The sequence below is a fragment of the Corvus hawaiiensis genome, chromosome 28 (genome assembly GCF_020740725.1).
Source record: "Corvus hawaiiensis isolate bCorHaw1 chromosome 28, bCorHaw1.pri.cur, whole genome shotgun sequence".
Lineage (NCBI taxonomy): Eukaryota > Metazoa > Chordata > Aves > Passeriformes > Corvidae > Corvus > Corvus hawaiiensis.
Window position 1 is genome coordinate 5,342,629 of NC_063240.1, and position 22,810 is coordinate 5,365,438.

General features: G+C 57.9%; 1 protein-coding gene and 1 long non-coding RNA gene across 2 annotated transcripts; both read left to right on the top strand.

Moving 5' to 3' along the window:
- The first annotated feature begins 552 nt into the window (after positions 1-552).
- On the top strand, positions 553-9,376 carry LOC125318000. Its single transcript, XR_007200237.1, has 3 exons — positions 553-664; positions 2,531-4,159; positions 8,187-9,376. It is a non-coding gene; the product is annotated as an uncharacterized LOC125318000 (long non-coding RNA).
- Positions 9,377-10,125: 749 nt separating this feature from the next.
- On the top strand, positions 10,126-22,615 carry LOC125317951 (calcium/calmodulin-dependent protein kinase type IV-like). Its single transcript, XM_048288260.1, is given in 13 exon segments — positions 10,126-10,639; positions 11,065-11,192; positions 14,211-14,289; positions 14,576-14,638; positions 16,956-17,038; positions 17,127-17,199; positions 17,857-17,947; positions 18,043-18,117; positions 18,378-18,453; positions 18,576-18,702; positions 19,757-19,831; positions 19,833-19,910; positions 20,270-22,615. Coding segments are annotated over 12 exon segments (1,146 nt in total). The 5' UTR covers positions 10,126-10,639; positions 11,065-11,094; the 3' UTR covers positions 20,498-22,615.
- Positions 22,616-22,810: the final 195 nt, after the last annotated feature.

Sequence of the window (22,810 nt, forward strand, 5' to 3'; positions counted from 1 at the left end):
CTTTTTCACCCATTTATCGAGGCTTTTCCCCCCATCTCCCCAACCTTTTGCACCCACTGATCGATGATTTTCCTCCCATCCTCTGCCACTCGATGATCCAATCACTGCATCCTTTTGGGTCCATTTATTAAGGATTTTTCCCCATCTCCCCACCTTTTTGCACCCATTTATTGAGGATTTCCCCCCAGATTCTGCCACTCAATGATCCCATCTCCCCACCTTTTTGCACCCATTTATTGAGGATTCTCCCTCAGATTCTGCCACTCAATGATCCCATCTCCCCACCCTTTTGCACCCACTGATCCATGATTGTCCCCCCACCCTCTGCCACCCGACGCGCCCACCGCCCACCCTCTCCCCCCATCCTTTGGCTCCAGGTACCGAGTTTCCCCCCCCCCCCATTCCGTGGCACCACGTCCCCTCCGGGATCCGGAGGACCCCGAGCCGGGCCGCGGGCGCTGGCAGCGGCGGCTATTTGGCCGATTTGGCATTCAGCGGCGGGAGCGCAGCCGTGGGGCCGGCGCCGCGTTATTAAGGGATTAGCAGGTTGTCTTGGCGCTCAATTGTAGATAAGTGCCGCGGTTTGTATTATCTTTTCACGCTGCACCGCGAAGGATGACAAAGAGACAACATGGGTGTCATGGCCTTCAGCATATCATTAAGGGTAATTTGTCTTGCGGGGAGGGGGAGGCGAAGGGAGAGGGAAGGAGAGGAGGCGAGGGAGGACAGGGAAAGGCAGCCTGGGAGGAGAGAGGGGATTAAAAACTAAGAGAGGAGATTAGGAGTAAAATGGGAACTGTATGGAGAGTCAGCCAGGCGGGGAGAGGCGATGGCCGGGGAGGGGACGGCCGGGAGGGACGGGGGGGTCACCCTTGGACCGGCTCCGGTGCCGGGAGGCTCAAGAAAGAAGCGGGGCTGGGAGAGACGAGGCAGGATGGGGTGGGGGCTGCACAGACCCTCCCTTTTCTCCTGCACAGAAGAGCCCCAAATCCCTGCCCAGCCTCTGCCGCATACATTCGTCTGTAGTAACGAGACCGATCCAGCTGGGTGCCCCGGGAAGCGGGACACACCCCAGGGAATCCAGGGAATCCAGCCCCCCTCCATCCCTGACTGACCAGCGCTATCAGCCCTGGGGCTTCGGGGGTCTGGGGGCACGGGGGGGGTTGGGGCACGGTGGCGGCTCCTCGGTGTCACCTGCTCCTTGTGCCGCCCTAATCCTCGGTGTAACCCTGTTGTAACCCCACTTCTCGCAGCACCCCTCCCCACCCCTCTGTGCCCCAAGGCAGCAGCTGCTCCCCCCTTGCCGAGCTCCAGAGGGCAAAGGAGCAAAAGGAAGAGTAGCAAGGGGAATTCTTGAAGCCCCCGGGCTGGGTTCGCTCCATCGGTCTATCAATCAATCAATCAATCAATCAATCCATAAGGAGCAGCGGCGTGGGAATCGATCAGTCGGGGAGATGGCTTTTCATGGGATTGGGAATGTGCGTCTGGAGACAGTCAGACGGAACCGCTCTTGCCACGGTCACTGCCACCCGAGGCGGTTTGCGGCAGGAGAATCCCTGCGGTGGCAGCTCCCCCTCACCCGGTGCCCCTTCCCGAAGAACTCGGGGTGGGCAAATTCCTGCGGGGCTGGTGCTGGATCCGGAGGGACAGAGCCGTTCCAGGGGCGAGGGACACCTGGATACCGCTGTGACCGCCCAGGTGCCACCGTGGGTGCCCCGACCTCTCCCTCCACCGCAGGGCCCGGATTTCTGGGGGCTGGGGACGGGGCTGGGGACAGGGACGGGGCATCCTCCCGCACCCCCTCCTTCCCTCCCTCCCCTCCCCTTCTGATAATCCTATTTTTGAACCAGGGGATTAGGATCAATACTTCACTCCTAATGCTGTGGTAATACAGTGTTACACCGCCAGCGCCAGTTCCCTGCTGAAACACTTAAGGTAGTTTAAACCCATTTGTGCCGGGGAGTGCCGTGAATCCACAACGAGCTCCTCGCCCGGCCGAGCTGAGCCGGGTGCCAGCCTGGGGCTGCCCGCACGGTGCTGCCCGCGGCCAGCCCTGGCTGCTCCTGGTGGCCCAGGGGACTTCTGGACCCCAAAAGGGCCACGCCGGGCAGGGGCTCTGGGCACCGGGGCAGCCGCTGTGCCCCTCACGGCCGACCAGGGATGCGTGAGCAGCAGCTGCTCGTCCTGGGGATGCTGCAGATCCCAACACGCCTCGTGCAGGGATCCCTCCTGCAAGGATCCCTCGTGCAGTTGAGCCCTGGTGGCTCCCCAAATTCTGGGTGTCCCCGGCTCTGCCCGCCCCCGGCTCTGCCCTGGGTTCTGGGTGCCCCCTGCTCTGCTTTCTCCCAGCTCTGGGTGTCCCCAGCTCTGTCCCCCCAGGTGGCCCAGCAGCCCCTCGCTGGCCCTGGAGCCGAGGGTCCCCGTTCATCCTTCGCTCCAAATTGGCCGAGGGGTTTGAGCAGCTCCCGGGGAACAGAAACCAAAACATTTCCATCCCGTGCTAATTCATAATTAGCTCCGTTTTTATTAGGTGCTAATGGAGAGCGGGGATTTGGGATGCCTGGCACAGCTCGGAAATGCTGATTCACCCAGAGACCTCCCTTTTCTCAGGCCAGAGCCTGCTCGAGGCAGCTCCTGGTCAAAAAATCCCAGCCCAGCAAACTCCAGGAATATCTTGGGAGCCGAGCAGCTGCTCCGGCTCCAGCAAACACCATCCCTGGGATCCAGGGACCCACGGCACGGAGTGGGCTGTGGCCCCTGCACACCCTGTCCCCACCTGGGGACTCCCTGATCCCACCAGGGAGTCCCTCACAGGGTCCCTCCCTCCTCTGTTTCCCAGGAATGGGATGTTCCTGACATCTGGGGTAAACTGGTCCCATCCCTCCCACTGGGGAGGATCCGGGTCTGGCCCCTCTGCTCGGGGTAGCTTTCAATTAAAACCAAAATATCCCCTAATAACCCACAGAGGGCTTTTTATTTCCTTCCTCTTTTTAATTTTTTTTTTTTTTTAATTAATGTATTATGACAAGCTTAGAGATGGATGTAAAACTGGCGAGGGACGATTTGAGGATTAAGGACTGGCGTGTCCTGGTGTGATGGGCAAAGAAAAGACAATCCTGATGGGGTTGGGATCAGGCTGGGGAAGGGACACCGAGTCCAGCCAGGCCAGGAAGAGGAAGAAGGGGATACAGGGCTGGGAAGAGGACTCTAGAGCCGGGGAGGGGATGCTGCATCCAGCGGAGCAGGAGGGGTCCCGGCCGACGGCTCCGGAAGCAGCAGCGAGATCCCAAAGCGGGACCTCCTGCGCCGCTCCCGCCGCTCTCCCACCGGCTCCCGCCTCCCTGCATCCCGTTTAGCATAAAAGTCATTTTGGTCGGGGACCCCCGGCTGCTGCTCCCTCATTCCCAGGCATCGGGGCCCCCGCGGGATCGCTGCGCGGGGCGAGCAGCGTTTAACCCCCCCGCCAAGGGGAATTGGCTGCTTCACCGTTTCCCTGACCCCAAAAAGACAATGAAATCGTGCACGAAACCAATAGATTTTAGCCACAGGCCTGCGGAGAGGCGAGAGGAATAAAATACAGATGGAGCCTCGTGCGGCGGGGATGGGAATGGATTCCGAGCGGGAGCTGGGACGTGCCGGCGCTGCCCGGGGTCGGGATGAGGTGACCCCCCCAGTTCCACGTGCACCTCACAGCCACGCTCTGGGTGGCTTTTGGGGCCCAATTCTGCGTTTCCTGGAAAAAAGACCCCCTCGTTTCTATCCCGGCTGCAGCCCCCAGCCTGAATTGAGGAGCTCTTTTGGGTGGTTTTTGACCAGGTTCTGAGCAAAGCCTTCTGCTGGGTGATGGAGCTGGGATGGGGTGGGGACACGGGGATACCCGGAGCATCCCGGGATGGCTCATCCCGTATCCCTGTGGAGCTGGAGCCCTCAGAGGCTGCTCATCCTCCTGCCTTAACGCACCACCTCTATTTATTCTGCTCCTGTAACTGTAAAATTGATTTTCTTGCAACAAGCCGCTCGTCTTTCACCACCCTACGCACCCAAACGCTCCGACATAAGACACTGGCAATTTTTAATTAGTTTCCTTTCTCCCTCCTGCCTCCCCGAGCAGGCATGTGGAACCGGAACAGGGCAGCCCGGAAAGGAGCAGGATCCAGAGGTGACAAAAGCACTTTTTATCCTTGATATGATTATTAATAATACACTCGTTTACCTAACGAGGCGGGAGCGCGCAGGGTGGGGGGAGCAGGGAGGTGATGAGTGCTTCTTTCAGCTGCGTGGATGGAGGAGCAGCTTTAACCACTGGGATCTTTAAATATTGGCTTGGAGCAGCTCAGGGCTGCTGGTCCCCTCCCCACAAACACCCCCGGGTCCCCAGCCCAGCCCTGGCTCTGCTGGTGGCTTTGCCAGCGTGACGTGGCAGGTGCTGCCGGTGTCCCCTGGGTTGAGGGGGGAATTTGTCAGGAGCCCCTTGAAGGTGACCCCCAACACTCCCACGTGGGTGACCCCAGCCCAGAATTAACTGGAAAACCCACAGGGCTCTTTACACCCCTCTGATAACGAGCCTGGAGTAATTAAAGCATCACTGGCTGGGCTGGGAGAGCCCCTCTGCTCTGCCACGCTCCCCTTGCCCCTCCATCCCCTGTGAGCCCCCGGTTTTGGGGGCAAGAAAAAAGCCAGAACCGCTGGGCTGAAGCTGCAGCGAGGTGCCAGCGCCACGTGTCCTCTGTCACCAACACCCCGGCTGGAGGTCACAGCCCCTGAGCTGGGCCAGCCGTGTCCCCCCTGTGACCGTCTGGGTGGCAGAGGCGGCCGGAGCCCCGAGCATCCCGCTGTGGGAAGGGTCCCTGGGAGCGGGGAAAGGGCAGAGGGGCTGCAAGGAGCGAGCGAAGCCCCTCTGCCCCCAGCAGCAGCACAGGGACGCGTGTGCGCCCCGAGGAGCCGCCCGGGAAAAGTTACTGGGATGGGGAGCGGGGGCGGGGGGGGGGGGCGGGAAGAGAGAATGAAAGAGGGGGGAAAAAAAAAAAGAAAAAAAAGGGGAAAAAGGGCAGGAAAGTCCTGCGGCCTTTTGCCTTGTCAGTTCTCCGTCTGCTGTCACTCAGCCGCCGAATTCTCCTTCAAGTTGTCATAGCGAGGCTGGCGGGGATTATGCCGCGGCTCTGTCCAGAATTGATTCATGTGGAACGCGTGCTTGACGGGCGGAACCGCTGGTGTGAGCGGGAGCCGCTGAGACCCCCGATTTTCCCACCTTCCTCACACAATCTGGTATTGTTTGGCCGCAGCCTTAGTGATCCCTGCGCCGGGGCTGTGACTGACACAGCTTTGAGGCTCTAAGGCGTATTTTGAATTTCTAAAACCTCTCAGGAAGTCCCCGGGGTGCCTTCTGCCATTGTCTTGTTTCTCCTTTCGCCTTTTTCCCTTTCCACCCCGATCCCCTCCTGCATCCCCCACCGCCTCCTCCCCCTTTTTTTTGCCCCTTCCTCCCCCTAATTCCAGCCCCTCAATCCCTGACATAACCCAGGGTTTTTTTCCCCTTTCCCCCCATGTTTATGCTCCGACTCTCCCCGGAGCTACTCAGCCACTTTGCAAACACGATTTAAAAAAAAAACCAACAACCAAAAAAAAAAAACCCAGAGAAAAACTAAATAAAGCTCTAAAAGTTCCCAAATCCTTGATCCACCACGGAGAAGAGGAGCTTTACTTGTTTGCTTTTAATCAGCTGACACAAACCCCAGGATGTGTTGAAAAATAATAATAGTAGAAATAAATCTTTCGCCGAGTCGTAATAGAAATAAATCTTTCACCTAATCTTAATAGAAATAAATCTTTTACCTAATCTTAGTAGAAATAAAGCTCTCAGCTAATCTGTGGCGAGCTTGTGTCCGTCCCGCTGCCCGCGCCGCTCCGGCCATCCATCCCCATCCATCCCCATCCATCCCCATCCATCCCTGTCCATCCCCGTCCATCCACCCTCATCCCTCCCCATCCATCCCCGCAGGGGTCATGCAGAGTGACCATCCCATAGGATCTGGATGAGGAGTTTCCCTCTGGACGAAGCTTTCCCACCCAAAGGGATCAGAGCCCCCGACCCCTCCTCGGACCAGGCTGTTCCCGGCGCAGGATCCGGGCTCTGCCCCATCCCCGCCCCGTCCCCCGACCCCTCCGGGCTCGGCACTGTATAACCATTTCCCATTTCCAGTCTTAATCTTATAAGAATGAATTGAGAATGACCAGTGTAAATACACAGGTGCCACTGGGAGCAGAAACCACTCTTTAATCTCGGATATGAAAACAATTCCCTGCTCCGCGCGCTGGCAATCAGCGAGTGCCATCAGCGCCGCGCTCTCCCCGGGAACACGAGAGCTTATAAATATGAATTAGTGCAGAGAAAATCTACTCTCTTACCTAAAGCTAAATGTTATCTGGGTCCCTTTCCAGCAGTGGCTGACATTTCCAGAGTGCTTTTAGTCACATCTGCGGGAAGACAACTCATTTCTTGTCTAAAAAAAAAAAAGAAGAAGGAAGAGAGAGAGAAAGGGAAGAGGGAGGAAGTGGAGGAGGACGCAGGCAGACGCTGGGAAAGAGGGAATGCTGGATGCCTGAGCCTCCTCTGGAGAGGGGAGATGCTGGTTGGGCTCTGGGATGGCTCCTTAAGGTCGCTGGGATGAGGATGGAGCGGCCGAGGAAGACGAAGCCCCGAGGAGGTGGCACAAGGTGGCTCTCAGGTGCCACCGGAGCGAGGCCTCCAAGTGTGGGTGCTCCTGGCTGGGGAGCTGAGCAGCCCTGGGATGGCTCTGAGTGCCCCCCACTTGCTGGGGTCTTGTTTGGGGTGGGACACGAGGAGTGGGGTCCCCAACCGGCCCCTCGAGCAGTGCCAGCATCCAGTGCCACAGGAGCGGTGTATTCCATGGGATGGGTGCCCGCAGCCCTGGCACGGAGACCCTTGGGTTCCTCTGGGTGAGGGGAGACTGGGAGGGGTCCCACAGGGGTCCTCGTGTGCCACCTCTTCCCTAAGTCCTGGTGATCCATGGCCAGGCAGGGTTGGAGCAGCACCTGTGGAGCTCCCACAGCAGCAGGGTCTGACCCCAGAGCAGGAATCGCTGCCGGAGCTGGGAACATCCCTGGGGACGTCTGGAAAATGGGAAGAGTTGGCGACCACACCCAAGGCCCTGCCAGAGCTGGGGAAACTGAGGCACGGTGTGGGAACTGTTCCCAAAGCCCGGCTGAGGGGGGATCTCCTTGGAAAGAGAGGCGATTCTGGGGCAGGGGGCATCCTGGGCTTCCTCAGCCGCTGGACCCTGTCCCAGGCATGGGGTTTGGGATGCTCCAGCAGCATCCCGGCCTCCAGCACCTCTCCTGCCCCTCTCACCCTCAGCATCCCTCCCGCCTCTCTCACCCCCTGCTTCTGGCATCTCGAGGCACCCTCAGAAGAGCCCCAAAGCCTCCCGAAGAGCCGGCGATGGGGCAGGAACTGCAAACCCCCTCCCAGAGCCCGGCTGCAATCCCGCTCTCCCCCGCAACCACGTCGGCGAGGGAAGGATCCAGAGCCGGGAGAGGCTCTAATGGGATGCTTAAGCCGCCTTTTAGGTTTTTAATGAGCGGATCCCGGCAGGAATGCTAAACACGGGCAGGTACAGCCCTGCCTCGCCGGCAGCCGCGCGTGTTCCCGTGTCCTTGTCTGGCTCAAGTGAGCTCTGACCTCATTTGCTTCGCGCCGTTCAATTAACGAGGCGAGCGGCGCTGGGGGGAAGGGGGGGATGCCGGGGGGGGGTCACCCCATGTATTAATTTCCATTTTATGTTCCAAACAATTGAGCAGCACACGGCGGCAGCCGGTGCCTCGCGGGGCCGTTCCCAGACTCCGCTCTGGGATTTGTCCGAGACCCCCAGCCCAGTGCTGGGGGCTTGGGGGGTTTGGGGGGGTCCCACTTCGGCCTCATCATCCCATTTTCCATCCTGGAGGGGCCCTTTCACTGTGTTTGGATAATGTCCCTCCATCTTGTGCTTCATCCAGAACGTCGATGGCTGCCAATGAGACAGAAATGATTGGGGAAAGGGCGAGAGAGGGAGAGAAATGTTTCCCGGGATGTTAAAATAGCCACTTCAGGCACCTAAATTTATGCTGCTCTGAAATGGATTTTAGTCCAGGGTAATGAGAGAACAAAATAATTAATTCCTCTCCCGCAGACAAAAGGCCGGAGGCTCCGATCCAGCCCCACCGTCCCACCAAACCGGCGGAGGATGGGACAATTCCTGCTGCCAGCGGCTGGATCTGCACCTTGGGAATATGTCCCGGTGCTGCAAAGGGGACCCCGCGCCTCTTGGGGAATTTGGGGTGCTGCAGCGTGCAGGGGACCGGAGCTGCCCCATCCCAAAATCCCCATTTCCCGCTGCCCAGTGCCGTGCCCCATCCCGTGCCCACCCGCGGGTGTCTGTGGGTGCCGTGGGGGGGTTGCAGCCCTCGCCAGGAGCCCAATTATGGGATTTCCAAAGGGAAGGAGCTGCCTCCCCGCTGCCAACACAGCCCTCCACTCTTTGGGGATGAACGGGGGGATTGTGCTTGTTCGGGATCGAGTGATCAATATTAATTATGCAAAGCAGCCTCTCCAGCCCACCCTTGTCTCCACAACATTCCAGGACGGGGGAGCAATTTATTCATGGAGCAGGTCACTCCCTGTACGAACATCCCTTTCAAAAGGGAGTTGCAACTGGAGGAGATCAAGCAGGGCTGAGTTTGCCTCCCTCAGATATGATAAAATATTCTAATAAATACTCGGGAAGCCCGTGACAAGGAGAACGTTTCAGGCTGGCGAGATCCTCGTGGTGGGGCCTTTTGTGGGGGTCTTCTGTTTGTGTTGAGGGATTTGGGGGGTTCTGCAGCATCCTCAGGGCCCGTCTACCCTTCGGTCCTGCTGGATGCCCTCAGGATTTCGAATTTTTAATAGAAAAACATAAAAATCTGCTGTTTCCTCCCCTTGGATGTTCAGGAGGGATTTTCTCCTCCCTTTGCTGTGGGGAACACCACACCCCGTGGGGCTCCCCGACAGCGTGGGTGGCCCCAGACACGGGGACAACGGCACCCCAGCCCTATCCCCACTCCCACCCTGTTCCTGGCCCCATTCCAGCCTCATTCCTATCCTTTTCCCAGACAAATCACAGCCCTATCTTCACTCCCACCCCATTCCTGGACCTATTCCATCCTCATTCCCATCTCATCCCCACTCCCATCCCATCCCTGGCCCCATCCAAACACCATCCACAGTCCCAGCCCAATCCTATCCCTGGCCCCGTCCCATCTCCTTCTCTAATTCCATGTCCACTCTGATTCTCTTCCTGCCAGGCCCAGATCACCCCATTCCCAATCCAAGTCTCACCCCGGCCCTATTCCCCTCCCATCCCATCCCCATTCCCATCTCATCCCTGACCCTATCCCAACCCAACCCCCACCCTCATCCCATCCTCAGTCCCAGCCCTGCCCTATCTCATCCCATCTCCAATCCCATCTCCATTCCCGCCCCGTTCCTGGCCCCACCCCATCCCCATCCCCAATCCCACCCCAACCCCACCCATCCCTGGTCCCACCTCCCCTGCCCATCCCCCTGCTCCAGCCGGGCGCCACCATTCCCAGTCCCATTCCCACCCTTCCCAGCCCATTCCCACTCCAGCCCCGTAACCCAAACCCTCCCCAATCCCACTCCAGCCCCGCCCCGTCCCCTCCCACCTCCCCATTTCCCCCCCGCCCCCCCCGTTCCCATCCGGTGGGCGACGGCGTCACCGTGCGGCCGCTCCGGGCAGCGCCCGCGCCCCCCCCGGGACGAGACCCCCGGCACCGGGGGGTTCCCGGTTCTGGCTGCTCGGGTGGGGCACGGCCCGGCCCCGGTGGGTGCGGGGCCGCGGGTGCTCCCCAGGCTGCGGGGCGGGATGGGGGGGCACGGCACCGGGGGGATTCCGGGTGCTCCCGGGGAGCGGCCGCGGTGCCTCCGCCCTGGTGCCGCTGCGGGGCCGGGTCCTGCCGCTGCGGGGAGTGGGGTCGGGGCCGCCCGGACCCCCCCAAGCACCGGGCCGGTCCCGCAGCCCCGGGAGGGCGGGGGGCGGCGGGGGCGGTGCAGTGGCGGTGCCGGGCCGGGGGGTGGCACGGCCGAGCCAGGCGGGAGCGCGGCGGAGCCGGTGATGCTGCCTGGGAGGGTCCCGGTGCTCCGCAGCCCCGGCCCCGCATCCCCACCTTCCTCTCTCCCTGCAGCGCTGCGCTCCCGCAGCCCGGCAGCCTCCCATCCCTGCCTCCCGGTGCTGCCCGCTATCCCGGCATCCCAGCGCTCCCGCATCCCGGCATCCTCCCATCCCTGCATCCCTCCATTCCTGAATCCTCCCATCCCTGTATCCCTGCATCCCTCCATCTTCCCATCCCTGCGTCCTCCCATCCCAGCGCCGCTCAGCGCCCCGTGAAGCCCCGCCGAGGAGCTGAGCCGTGACGCGCCGGTTTGGGGAGCAGCGGGGGGGGCCCGCCCGGGCCCGGGGGGCCGCGGTCAGGCTCAGCACCGGCTCCGGGGGCTCAGGACCCCCCGTGCCCACCCTCGGCACGGCCACCCCGCGCCGGGGATGAGGCAGAGCCGGGGCGGACACGAGCGGCGCCGCAGGTAACGGTACGTGCCGGGCCCCGACCCCACCCCAAAATTACCGGGCCCGCGGGGGCGTGCGGAGGGCCGGGGGGGTTGGGGGAGGCTGCGGGAATCGGGGTGCAAACCAGTCCGTGGGAGCCCGGCCTGCCGGGCTCTGCAAAGCCGGGGGGTGATCCACAGAAAGGTGGGAATGGGGTGGGAAAAGGGGGATGAGGGTGGCGGATAAAGCTGGAGGGGGGACAGATCCCACAGCGGGGGGAATTATCTCGGAAAAGGCAGCGTACGTGCGGGGTGGGAAGGGGATTTGTGGCCGTGATTCCATGGCGCTCAATAATCCCGAGCGCTGGTTTTTCCCGAGCCATCTGGGCACTCGCGGAAGCGCGGGGGGATTGGGTGGGGGTGAGGAGGGGGCCGCGGCTATCGATGCCGGGGTCTCCCCTTCCCAGCAGCTGGCGGGAGCTCGCAGCCCCCAGCCCACCATGCCGTCGTCCAAGAGCGGGAGCGAGTTCTGGATCGATGGATCCCACCGGGAGGCGGCACTGGAAGATTTCTACGTCGTGGGCTCCGAGCTGGGACGGTACCGGACAGGGAGAGCGAACTGGGAGGGGCTGGGAGGGGCAGGAGACCCCCGGGGTGGGAGCGGGTCCTGGTTGGGGTGGGGAGAGGGCTGGAGGGAGGCAGGGAGGGATGAAGGGGAGCAGAGGGGATGCAGGGATGTGGGGAGGGGTGGAGGAATACGGAGGGGATGGATGGGGGGGATGGATGAAGGGGAATGGAGGGATGAAGGGATGCAGGAAAGGATGCAGGAAGGGAGGGACAGATACGAAGGGGATGGACGGGTGTGGGAGGAATGGATGAGGAGGGGGGGAAGAATGGAGGGGTGCAGGAGGGGATGGACATGCAGGGAAGACGGATGGATGTGGAAGGGCCATGGAAGGAGGGATGGGGGGATGGATAAAGGGGATGGATGGTGACAGACCCTCCCCTCTCGTGTAACCTGGCACTTGGACTGCCGCCACGGTCTGGGAGCGCTCACTGGGGGTTTGCAGGATGGGCCAGAGGTCCCTGGGCATGTGGAGCTGGATACTCCTCATGTCCATGGCAGGGAGTGGGATCATGGGGAGACTCATCTCCCCTCCGAGCACCCCAAGGCTTTGGGGGTGGGCGATGAGGGTCCCGCCTGCAGCAGCCCCCTGCAAAGGCCAGGCAGTGCCAGCTCCACAAAGGGTCTGGATTTGGCTTGGAGAGCCCATCTGGGGGCTGTGATCCTGGGTGAGGTGTCCCAGTGCCCCCCAGGCAGGGGGGTGCCAGGGGGTGCCGGGAGCCCGTGGTGGGAAGGTTGATGGTCCCACTTGTGGGGTCTCTGGGCTGTGCCAGAGCGGGGGAGGCAGTGCTGCCTCAGAGCCCTGGGTCTGGAACAGGTGGATTTGGTGGTTCAGGCTGGGCCAGACCCAGCTGCCACTGGGTTTCCATCCTCAGAGAATCCTGAAAAACAGCAATTTTGGTAAAAGCAGGAATTTTTGTATCGAGGTGTGACCATGTCAGCCCAGGGCTTGGCAGCACCCAGCCCTGCACAGAAGGATGTAGGACAGAGGGACAGGCCTGGAGCCCCTGGAATCCATCCATCCACCCATCCAGTTTCAGCACCCAGGTTTAAATCAAGCTGGTCTCAGTCCTGGAGCCACCCACTCACAGCATGTTGGGATCTGGGTGGGATTTGGGCTGGTGGGAGCTCACATGCCATGCACAGCTCTCCCTTAGAGCTTCTCCTGGCAAGGCTGGATCCAGCTCTGGCCAGGAAGCCCCAGGGAGCCGGGCAGGGATGGAGGGAGCCGGGCAGGGATGTGGGGGCAGTGAGGAGGACCCAGCCCGGGGCTGCTTCCGGCCCTCGCGGCGGCCGCACGTTCCGGGCTGTCGGCAAATCCCATTGTTCGGCATTTTCCAGTTCATCTGGAAAGCAAATGCAATTATCTCCCGTCGCAGGCAAGGCTGATTGGGGATATTTATTTGAGGCCTTGAGCGGCGGCTGCGGGGGCCGAGGTGTGGCGAATTCCGGCGCGGATCCAAGCGCTGCCATAATTGGGGACGCGTGAGGGGCAGCGCCACGGGCACAGCGGGCACAGGAGCCACCCCGAGTCCTCCTAAACGCCGAGCCGAGCGCTGCTAAATGATCTTGTTAGCGGAGGGAATCAGGCTGGGAATTGTCCGTGCGGAAAAATGCAGAGGGAGGGCGAGAGGCGACAGATCCTGGCTGGGATTCAGCTGTGGAGAGGGGGTGGAGGGTCCTGCCCCCGTGTCCAGCCCAGCTGGGAGCTTCCAAGAATAACCTCGTGGCTTCTCCCGCTGGAACAGCGTTGTTGTGATGCTCGCAGCAGCAGCAGCGATGTCATTTTGGGGTCAAATTGCAGCTTTTGCCCATTTTGCTAAGCTGGTGGCCGCCTCTCCCCTCTCAGCTAGAACAATTCGTTCCCAAGTCGGTTTTTATTTGTAAACTAAAGTTTCATGGGGAATGTTTGGCCAAAGGGAGGAAATGTTTTGGAGCTGGGCCAGGTTGGGGTTCGCCGATCCTAGGTGGATCCCGCAGCATCCCGGTGGAAGCCGGTACCCGGGGCTGCCGTTGCCATGGGAACGCCGTTCCCAAATTCAGCCGGATGAGTTGCAAAATCTGCTCTGGGTTTGAAGACAAATCCCTCCTTTCAGGAGAGCACCCGGGAGCTGCAGCGGGGGGGAGGTTGATGGGCTCAGGGGATTGTTTTGGTGTGAAAGTCGGTGGTTTTGGGGGTCTGCTCTTGCCGGGCACCTCCAGGCACAGCCTGAGCTCCGTCCCAGAAGGCGGCGAAGCCAAAGTGCGGTAAAACGCGGCCGATGACTCGGGGGCAGGAATTAATCTGCTCCAGGAGCCAGGCAAGGAGATGAAATTGCAAATGAGCCCCGGCATGGCCCGGAGCGATGCGCTGATTTCACCGTCCAGCGCTCAGGAAACGCGATTAACTCGAGCTGAGATCGCCATCGGCTGAGGGGCGCGGCGGGGAGGCGATGGCGACGGGCCCCGTGTCACCCGGAGCGGTTTCACCCGGCAGGGAGGTGTCTGGGGACAGGGACCGTCCCGTGTGCCGTGGCCCCGGGGGACGCGGCTGGGATGGGGCCCCGGCAGTGTCGCCGCTGTCGCCGAGGGGCTGCGAGTGGGAACACGACGGCTCCGTCCTGTCGTGAAAGCCGCTTAAGGATTTAAACCCCCTGTAGAAGTCGGGTTTAATTAAAGTAGCCTGAGCCGGGAAGGATGCGGGAGGGGATGCGGGAGCAGGGGGATGCAGGAGAGGGACGCGTCAGGAGGGGGGTGCAGGAAGGGGATGCGGGGTGGGGATGAAAGAGAGGGGTACAGGAAGGGGATGCAGGAGTGGGGGGATCCATGAAGAGTGAGATCCAAGAGGAGGGGGGTGTAGGAGGAGGAGGATCCATGAAAAGTGGGATCCATGAAGAGTGGGATCCACACTGAGCTCCCAGGGCCTGGCACCGCCAAAGGTGCTGGTGGGGGGCACAGGGGGAGCGGGACCCCCAGCTCTGTGCCAGCCTCACGTCCCCCCTGCCCTCCCAGGGGAGCCACCTCGGTGGTGTTCAGCTGCCAGGAGAAGGGCACGGGAGCTCCCTACGCTGCCAAGATCCTGAAGAAAACGGTGAGGCAGGAAAGGGGCTGGGGAGGGGCAGGGGGTGCTTGGGAGGGGTGGTGGTGTCTCTCCTCCCCTGACTCTCAGCACCAGGATGGGCACAGGCCTGGCACTGGGCATTGTTCCCACGATCTGGGGGTCCCAGACGGACACAAGTGCTGGGATTTGGGATGGGGGTGGGCCCTGGGGCAGACATGGAAACGTGCTGGGAGTGATGGGGGGGGTCTCTGTGTGGTGGGGAGCCGGAGCCAGGTAGCGCAAGTGACACAACCTCTGTGTGGGCTCTGCTTCCCAGATCGACAAAAAGATCGTGAGGACGGAGATCGGGGTCCTGCTGCGGCTCTCGCATCCCAACATCGTGAGTAGGACCCTCGTGACACAGCTGCCACCTCCCCTTGGGTCGGGCCCACGGCTGCTGGGGGTGGGTTTGCCCTTAACTCAGCCCAGTGCCGAGGGAAGGGCTGGAATGTCCTCGTGCTCATCCCATCTCGGTGCAGGATGAACCCAGCACCCCATGGAAAACCCTCCCTGCACCCCGTGTCCCCTCCCTGCCTCACAGACAGAGTCCAGGTGACTCCTCACTTGCTGCCACATGAAATTCCTGCTCGTTGCAGCTCCTTTGAGCTCCCAGCTCTGATATCCAAGGCCAACGACCCCCCGTCCTCCCCCTCCCCATGCCCTGGCTTGAGATTTCCACCGGGTAAGCAATTTCCATCGAGGAGATCAAACGAATCCCACAGAAAATTGCCCATCTGTAATGAATCCTGCCAGGGGAGATAAAAGGGGAGGCCGAGGCCATGGGGGCTGGGGCTGTGTCCTGCCCATCGCCATTCCCTTGCTCAGTGCTCCGGGGATAACGGGAGCTTGGGGGGGGATAACGGGAGCTCGGCTGGAGCGATTCACAATGCCCAGAGTGGATCTAATCCGGCCTGGGCCAGCAGAGCCCCTCTGGAATGGCAGGGGCTGGGGGGCTCCGTGCCCCCCACCTCCCAAAAAAGGCTCAATCCCGACTGTGTGGTTGCACTGGGAAATTGCAAAAGCACCTTGGAGAACAGCTGGGTTAAGGAAATGACACAAAAAAGGCACCTGGGAGCTGCTGTGGGGCCGGGACAGGCCCTGCTGCTGTTGGGATTGTGATCAGGACATTGCTGGGACACCGCTGGGACATCGCTGGGACATCGCTGGGACATCGTCTTGCCCCTGGCTGCTGCTGCCCAAGCTGCAGCATCCCTCAAACCCCGGGCACAGCTGCTTCCAGCCCAGCCACATCAAACATCCTCGGAACTTTGCCCTCTGGAGAAGTCCCAAAACCTTCACACAAAGAGATGAAGCCAAGAAAAATCCAAACCACCCCAAAACCAGGGATAACAGGGGCAAAGCACTGGGGACGGGGTGTCCCTAAACCTCTCAGCCAGCTCGGCTTGGGCCCATCTTGGGGTGTTTCAATGTTTTGGGGCAATTTGGTGCTTCAGCCTTTTCCACGGAGACATTTCCCCCACCCCAGGACACTTGGGCAGACGCAGGATAACAACCAGGATGGGAATCACGCACTCGGAGCAGCCCAGGTGATACCAGCCGTGGGTGGCAAGAGGCTCCTCTCTGATGTGTTATCAGGAACACCACAGAAAATCCAATTTCCTCCCTCTCCTCTCCAGCCAGCGGCTCCCCGGAGCCCGTGGAGGAGGATCCAGCCCGTTTGAATATTTAAATCCCCAAGGTTTCCGTGGGGTTCTGCTCATCCCAAGTTTCAAGTGATGTTTGAAGAGGAGCTGCTCTGCTCCATTATTGACGCCGGCGCCGCTATCGTGCGGCACCGACCTCGGTGGCGGCTGATAATAGGATTGTAAACTTTTGAAGTTAATAGGAAAATTATAGGGCTCCGTGTATTATTATAATGCAATAAGCTGCCACATAGTGTCTCTCACCCCGCGGGGGATCACGGCTTGTCACCCAGCCTGGGAAGGGGAATGATTAAAGCCCCATGAAATTCGCGGTGTCACAAAAGTCTTAAGAAGCGTGAAATTCTTGGGTTTCCATTTTTTCCAAAAAAAAAAAAAAAAAGGAAGAATTGCATTTGGACGTGGCTTTAAGAGAGAATTGTTAATTCCAGATGGGCTGTGCAGGCACAAAGGGCTCCTGTGGGAGCTAAACTGCAAAAATCGGGAGGAAAACACAGGTTTGGTGCCTCCTCTGCTGCAGAACAGTCCAAGGGACATTCCCAGAGCCTTGATCCCAGAGTGGCCATGACCTCGCAGGGCTGTGTCCGGCTCTCCCTCATCCCAGCCAGGGCAGGAGTGCAGGATCCATCCCGGGGGATGCAGCCGGGGTCGCTCTCACACTGCAGGAGCAACAGAGGCTCCGAGGTGCCGACGGAGCTGCGAAATTAAAATGCGCTCAAGGAGCTCCTCTGACAAACGAGCTCAGAGATGAGAAGAGGATAAAGGCACCAGCTCTTCCCATTCTGTGTTAAGTGAGCTGGGCTGCTGCGAACTGTTAAAAAAATTCAGGTGGAAACAAATCAAGAGTGGGGAAAAACCAACTCGAGGAGGGAAATGCGCTGGTTTGCCCTGAACCAACCCTTTCCCCCCTCCCTGGCAATCAGAGCCTCCTCCCGGCACAGCCAGGATGTGTTCCCACATCCCACATCCTGAAATCCCTCCTGTTGCTCTTTCCAGATCAAGCTGAAGGAGATTTTCGAGACGCCCTCGGAGATTGCGCTGGTGCTGGAGCTGGTGACGGGAGGAGAACTCTTCGACAGGTACGGATTCCACTCCGGGGGATGGATCCCAGTGGGATGTGGGAGGAGGATGAGGATGGAGGGGGCTGAAGGCTCTGTGTGCCCACAGGATTGTGGAGAGGGGGTTCTACAGCGAGCGGGATGCGGCTCACGTGGTCAAGCAGATCCTGGAGGCCGTTTCGGTAAGGTGACCCTGGGGATGGCCCAGTGAGGGGGTCCCGGGGGTGGTTTGGGGGTGGCACTGGGGGGGCTGCACCCAAATATCCCTGGGGAAAGGCACCCAGAGCTGCCCCCATCCCAAATATCCTGACAGACAAGGGCCTGGAGCTGCGGCCATCACAAATATCCCTGGGGGGAGGCACCCGGAGCTGCACTGATCCCAAATATCCCTGAGGAGAGGGACTCAGAACTGCCCCCAGCCCAAATATCCCTGAGGAGAAGTGCCTGGAGTTGCCCCATCCCAAATACCCCTGGGGGGGAGAGGCATCCAGAGTTGCACTGATCCCAAATATCCCTGGGGAGAGGCAGAGCTGTCCCTATTCCAAATACCTCCTTTATTCGCTCTCCTTTGGCCTTCCAAAGGCACTGCTGGGAGAAGATGGATCAGCTTTTAGGGGGGCTGAAGGAGAGGAAGGAGGAAGGTCAAGGCTGCTCTGCATCCCATAGTTTCCATGGCAACGGGAGGCTTTAAAAATGGGAACTCCTAACTGGAAACAGCACTGCCACAGCGGTGGCTGTTCCCGAGCTGGTCCTGAGTCTGTGACGGGTCCCCAGGTGCTGCTGCCACCTCCCAAATTCCGTCCCTTCCTTCTCACATCCCACTGTTCCTCTTCTTGCAGTATTTGCACGAGAACGGAGTCGTCCACCGGGACCTGAAGCCGGAGAATCTGCTCTACGCAGACCTGTCCCCCGACGCGCCCCTCAAAATCGGTGGGTTGGGGGCCCTGGCTGGGGGGGCTGTGGCACGAGAGGGGATCCCAGTGCCCCTCCCTGATGGCAATGCCACTCCCTCGTGTCCCCGCAAGGTGACTTCGGGCTCTCCAAGATCGTGGACGAACAGGACACCATGAAAACCGTGTGTGGGACGCCGGGGTACTGCGGTGAGCGGGGAGGGGGGAACCGGGGGTGGGAGGGACAATCTGGGGGAGAGGAAAGCTGGGGACAGGAGGGACATTCCGAGCAGGTTTCCCTGCCTGAGGCCGGGAACAGCTCGGTGCAGGGATGGCTGGCGCTGTGCCACATCTGGCTGGCACAGAGCCACATTTATCCCTTTTTTCTCCACACCTGGGAGATGCTGCCGGTGCCCAGCGGGGTTTTCTCTGCCTGTGAGCGTGTTTGACCCCCCAAACTTTGCTTCCAGCCCCCGAAATCCTGCACGGGTGTCCCTACGGGCCGGAGGTGGACATGTGGAGCGTGGGCGTCATCACCTACATCCTGTGAGTGCCACAGCCGTGGGACACGGCGGGGATGGGTTTGTCCCCTCTGTCCCACAGCACCGGTGCCACGGGGGGGGCTGGGTTTGTCCCACCGTGTCCCACGGCTCCTGTCCCCTCTCCAGGCTCTGTGGCTTCGAGCCCTTCTTCGACCCGCGGGGGGATCAGTACATGTACAGCCGCATCCTCACCTGCGACTACGAGTTCGTGTCCCCCTGGTGGGATGAGGTGTCCCCCAACGCCAAGGATTTGGTGAGCGAGGCAGTGCCGGGGCTTGTGAAACTAAAAATTATTTTTACTTTAAAATTTAATTTAATTTAATTTAATTTAATTTAATTTAATTTAATTTTACTTTACTTTATTTTACTTCCTTTGACTTTATTTGACTTTATTTTAATTCATTTTACTTCATTTTATTTTATTTTATTTTATTTTATTTTATTTTTATTTTTTATTACTTTATTTTACTTTATTTTATTTTATTTTATTTTACTTTATTTGACTTCGTTTTATTTCATTTTACTTCATTTTACTTTATTTTACTTCATTTTATTTCATTTTACTTCGTTTTACTTCATTTTATTTTATTATTTTATTTTATTTTACATTATTTTTATTTATTGATTCGATTTTATTTATTTATTCCGTTTTATTTATTTGTTGTGTATTGTTATTATTTCTTTTAAGATTTCATTTTTATCCCTTTATTTATTAATTACTTTATTTATTTATAACATTTTGCTTGCTTATTTGATTATTTCATTTGTATCTATTTACTAATTTCTTTAATTTCATTTATTTCTCACACATTTTTATTATTGATTGATTGATTTATGGTTTTATTTTTATGTGTTTATTACATTTTTTGTTTTATTTATTTATGACAAATTTCCATTTATTTATTTATCACTCTTTTCATTATTGATTCCATTTATTTTGTGATTTTATTTTTATTTATTACATTTATTCATTTATTTATTAATCACATATTTTTATTCTTGATTTCATGTCTTTCATTATTTCATTTTTATTTATTTATTTATTTATTTACTGCCTATATTTATTTCATTACATTTATTTATTTATCACACATTTCTAGGAATTATTTCATTTCTCATGCGAATTTATTATTTATTTATTTAGTACACACTCTTGCTTCCTCTAACTTCTTTTATTTATTCCTTATTTTTCTGACTGATATTCTGATTCATTACCATATATACTACGCATCCATGACAATTCCTTCTTACTTTACCGTGAGTTATTTCAAAATAACAAAAACTCGGCGTGGTTTCGGTGCTTTCAGGTCAGAAAATTGATCGTTTTGGACCCGCAGAAGAGGCTGACGGTTTATCAGGCCCTGGAGCACCCCTGGGTCACCGGGGAAAGCGGCGAAATTCGCTCACATGGACAGCACGCAGAAGAAACTGCAGGAATTCAACGCCAGGAGGAAACTGAAGGTGAGGAGGGGACATCTGGCACCTTGGGGGACACTGCCACATCCCCGGCCACGGCCTACAGAGCCCAGAGAGTGGCTTCCAAGGGCAGAATTCTGCCAAACACCCTCTTGGGGTGCCAAGGGAAGGTGTGGAGCTGTGCCAGGGGGCTTGGGATGGATTTTGGATTTTAGGGAAAGGTTCCTCCCCCAGAGGGTGCTGAGTTCCCCCAGGGAATGGGCCCGGCCCCGCGGCTGCCAGAGCTCCAGGAGGGTTTGGACAATGCTCCCAGGGGTTGACAGGGTGGGATTGTTGGGGTGTCCTGGGCTGGGCCTGGAGGTGGGAACATGGCACAATTCCCTAATTCTCTGCCTTTGCTCCAGGCCGCCATGAAAGCCGTGGTGGCCTCCAGCCGCTTGGGCAACCACGGCCACCACGACTGCTCCCGCAGCGGCCGCGGCCAGCGGGGACCCCGGGGCCTGCCCCAGCCCGCGGGGACCGGCGGCCCTGAGGCCACCACGGAGCTCGCCGTGTTCCAGAGTGACCACCCCGCCGTGGCCCCGGTGGCCGTGGCCCCGGTGGCCGTGCCAGGCGCCGGCTGTGACAGTTAACGGGCCCGGAGCAGCGACACCGCCCAGCCTTGGCCGCTGCCGGGGGGCCTGGAGAGCCCTGAGCCCGTGGTCTGGGCTCTGGAACATCCTCGTGTCATGTCCTGTCACCCCCTGGTTGCTGTCCCTGTGTCTGTGCCCGCCCGGCTGAGGGGACGAGGAGGTGACTTTGTCTTCCCACTCTCCAGCAGTTTGGGCCGCTGTGGCTTGGAAAGATCCCGAAAAACGAGGAGCAAACAGCAGAACTAAGGATTTCTCCCACTTTTCCCTGCAAAGGCAGAGAGTTGTCTTTAAGGGGTTCCTCTAAACAGTTCTGGAGGTTTCATTTCTTCGAATTGTGCTGCCGTAGCTGTGACACCTCCAGCGCTGTCACCAGCCCAGCTGTGGGGTCTCTGCTGTGTTAGGCGGGGTTTTAGGAGCCTCTGACCCCACATGTTCGATCCTCTCCGGACAACAGCCCATGCCAGTGGTTCCCTTGTCACTCCCAGGCAGTAGCCGAGCCCTGGGTTGTGTTTTTTTGGGTGTGTTCCCCACCTTCAGCCTGCTGTGGATCCCTGCTGCTGGTGGTGGTAGGGTGGTCACGGACTGGGAATGCCGGTCCAGCCTCCCCTTGGCATTCCAGGTCAGGATTGACACCATTTTAACACAGGAATTTACACAATTCTTGAGTAAGAACAACACAATTGTTTGTACTTTGTGAGCCTCTACCACGTAACTGCTGTTCCCTGACAGAGGACAATGAGTTTATACCGTTTTTATTCTTATTTTTTAATGGAATCACCAGACAAACTTCTTGAAAGGAATTTTTTTTTTTTTTTTTAAAGGCAGGAAACAGGACAAGCACTTATAGAATTTAATACAGAGCAAGTGACCAGACAGGAAAAGCCATATTCCATGTGGGAATTAGGGAGAGTTGGTGGGATCCTGCCAGGTTTGACACCCAAGGCAGCGACCATGACCTGCACCCCTACATTTTGGGCTTAGAATGGTGTGTTCTGGGTAAAAATCCCACCTGGAGGAGAATAAATATGTCCAGGAAGTTCATTCCGCCCAGGATGGGGGCGCAGAATTGAGCAGCTGGGACAGGAAGGGCAAAAAAACCCCCCCAAAATCGGATGTTTTGCCGAAGGTGACGCAGCAGTGCCGGACCTGAGGGTGACAGAGCAGGGTCAGGAGGTTGAGGCCGGAGCAGGGGAAGGAAAATGTGACACGAGGATTTTGGGTTTATCTCCAGCACGAGCAGAAATGAAAACAGCTCCGTGTCCTAATCCACCCTGGAGCTCGGTGGGGTTGGGGGAGTTGAAGACGGCAGAGAAATTGGGTGTTCAAGAGGGGTTTTAATTGGCAAAATATCAGGGCTTGACCAGAGCTGCAATGTTTTCAACTGAGTTGCTCTTTTATGAGGAAGCAGCTGCCCAGGGAGGTGTCCCAGGGGGGAAATGAAGCCGCTGATCCCACGGGATGCTGCAGCACAGGGAAATTATCCCTTTTTCTTTGCATTTCTGGCAGGAGGGGCAGTTTTTCCCTCTCCTTTTTTTTAACCCTGAGGGCTGAACCTTGCAGGGTGCTCAGCTCCGGCGTCCATCCTATCCTCAGTGTGTCCTCCCAACTCCGTGTCGTGTCTCCGGCGGGACCTGAACTCCACCTCGTTGCTCCCTAACCCAGGTTTTAAAGACTATTTTCTATCCTTCGACATGAAATGCTGATTAAAGCCCCTTCCAGGACCAGCCTGGGCACCCCCAGAGCCCGCGAAGCAGGGACTGGTGCTGGGAAAGGCTGAGTTAACAGCCGCATTCCCAATCCTGCAGGAGAACAGGAATTACAGTTGGCAAATCAATTACACAAAGTATCTCCAGTGGCAGAAGGCACTGGGACGAGGGAGGGGGCTGCGAGCAAAGCCAGAAGAGGAGTTTGTGTCTTATGTTAACAGTATCATTCCAAAGGTATCCGTACTGAAAGATTGGAAAAATGCACTCCTGGGAGAGAAGCCCGCGGAGGCGCATTCCGGTTTGTTGCTGTTTGCAGCGTGTGTTTTGAGTAACAACTTCAGTGTAGCGGTGACAGTTCTGATAGCCAGGTGTTTATAACCAAGTAGAGACAGAATAAAGCATCAAATCTCGAGTGTGGGCTGCGTTTTCTCCGTTTTCCTCAGATCGGCGTGGAACGGTTTGGGTTGGAAGGGAATTGAAGGATCAGCTCGTCCCACCTCCTGCCACGGGCAGGGACACATTCCACTGTCCCAGGTTGCTCCAAGCTGCATCCAACCTGGCCTTGGACATTTCCAGGGTGGAGCAGCCGTAGTTTCTCTGGGAATCG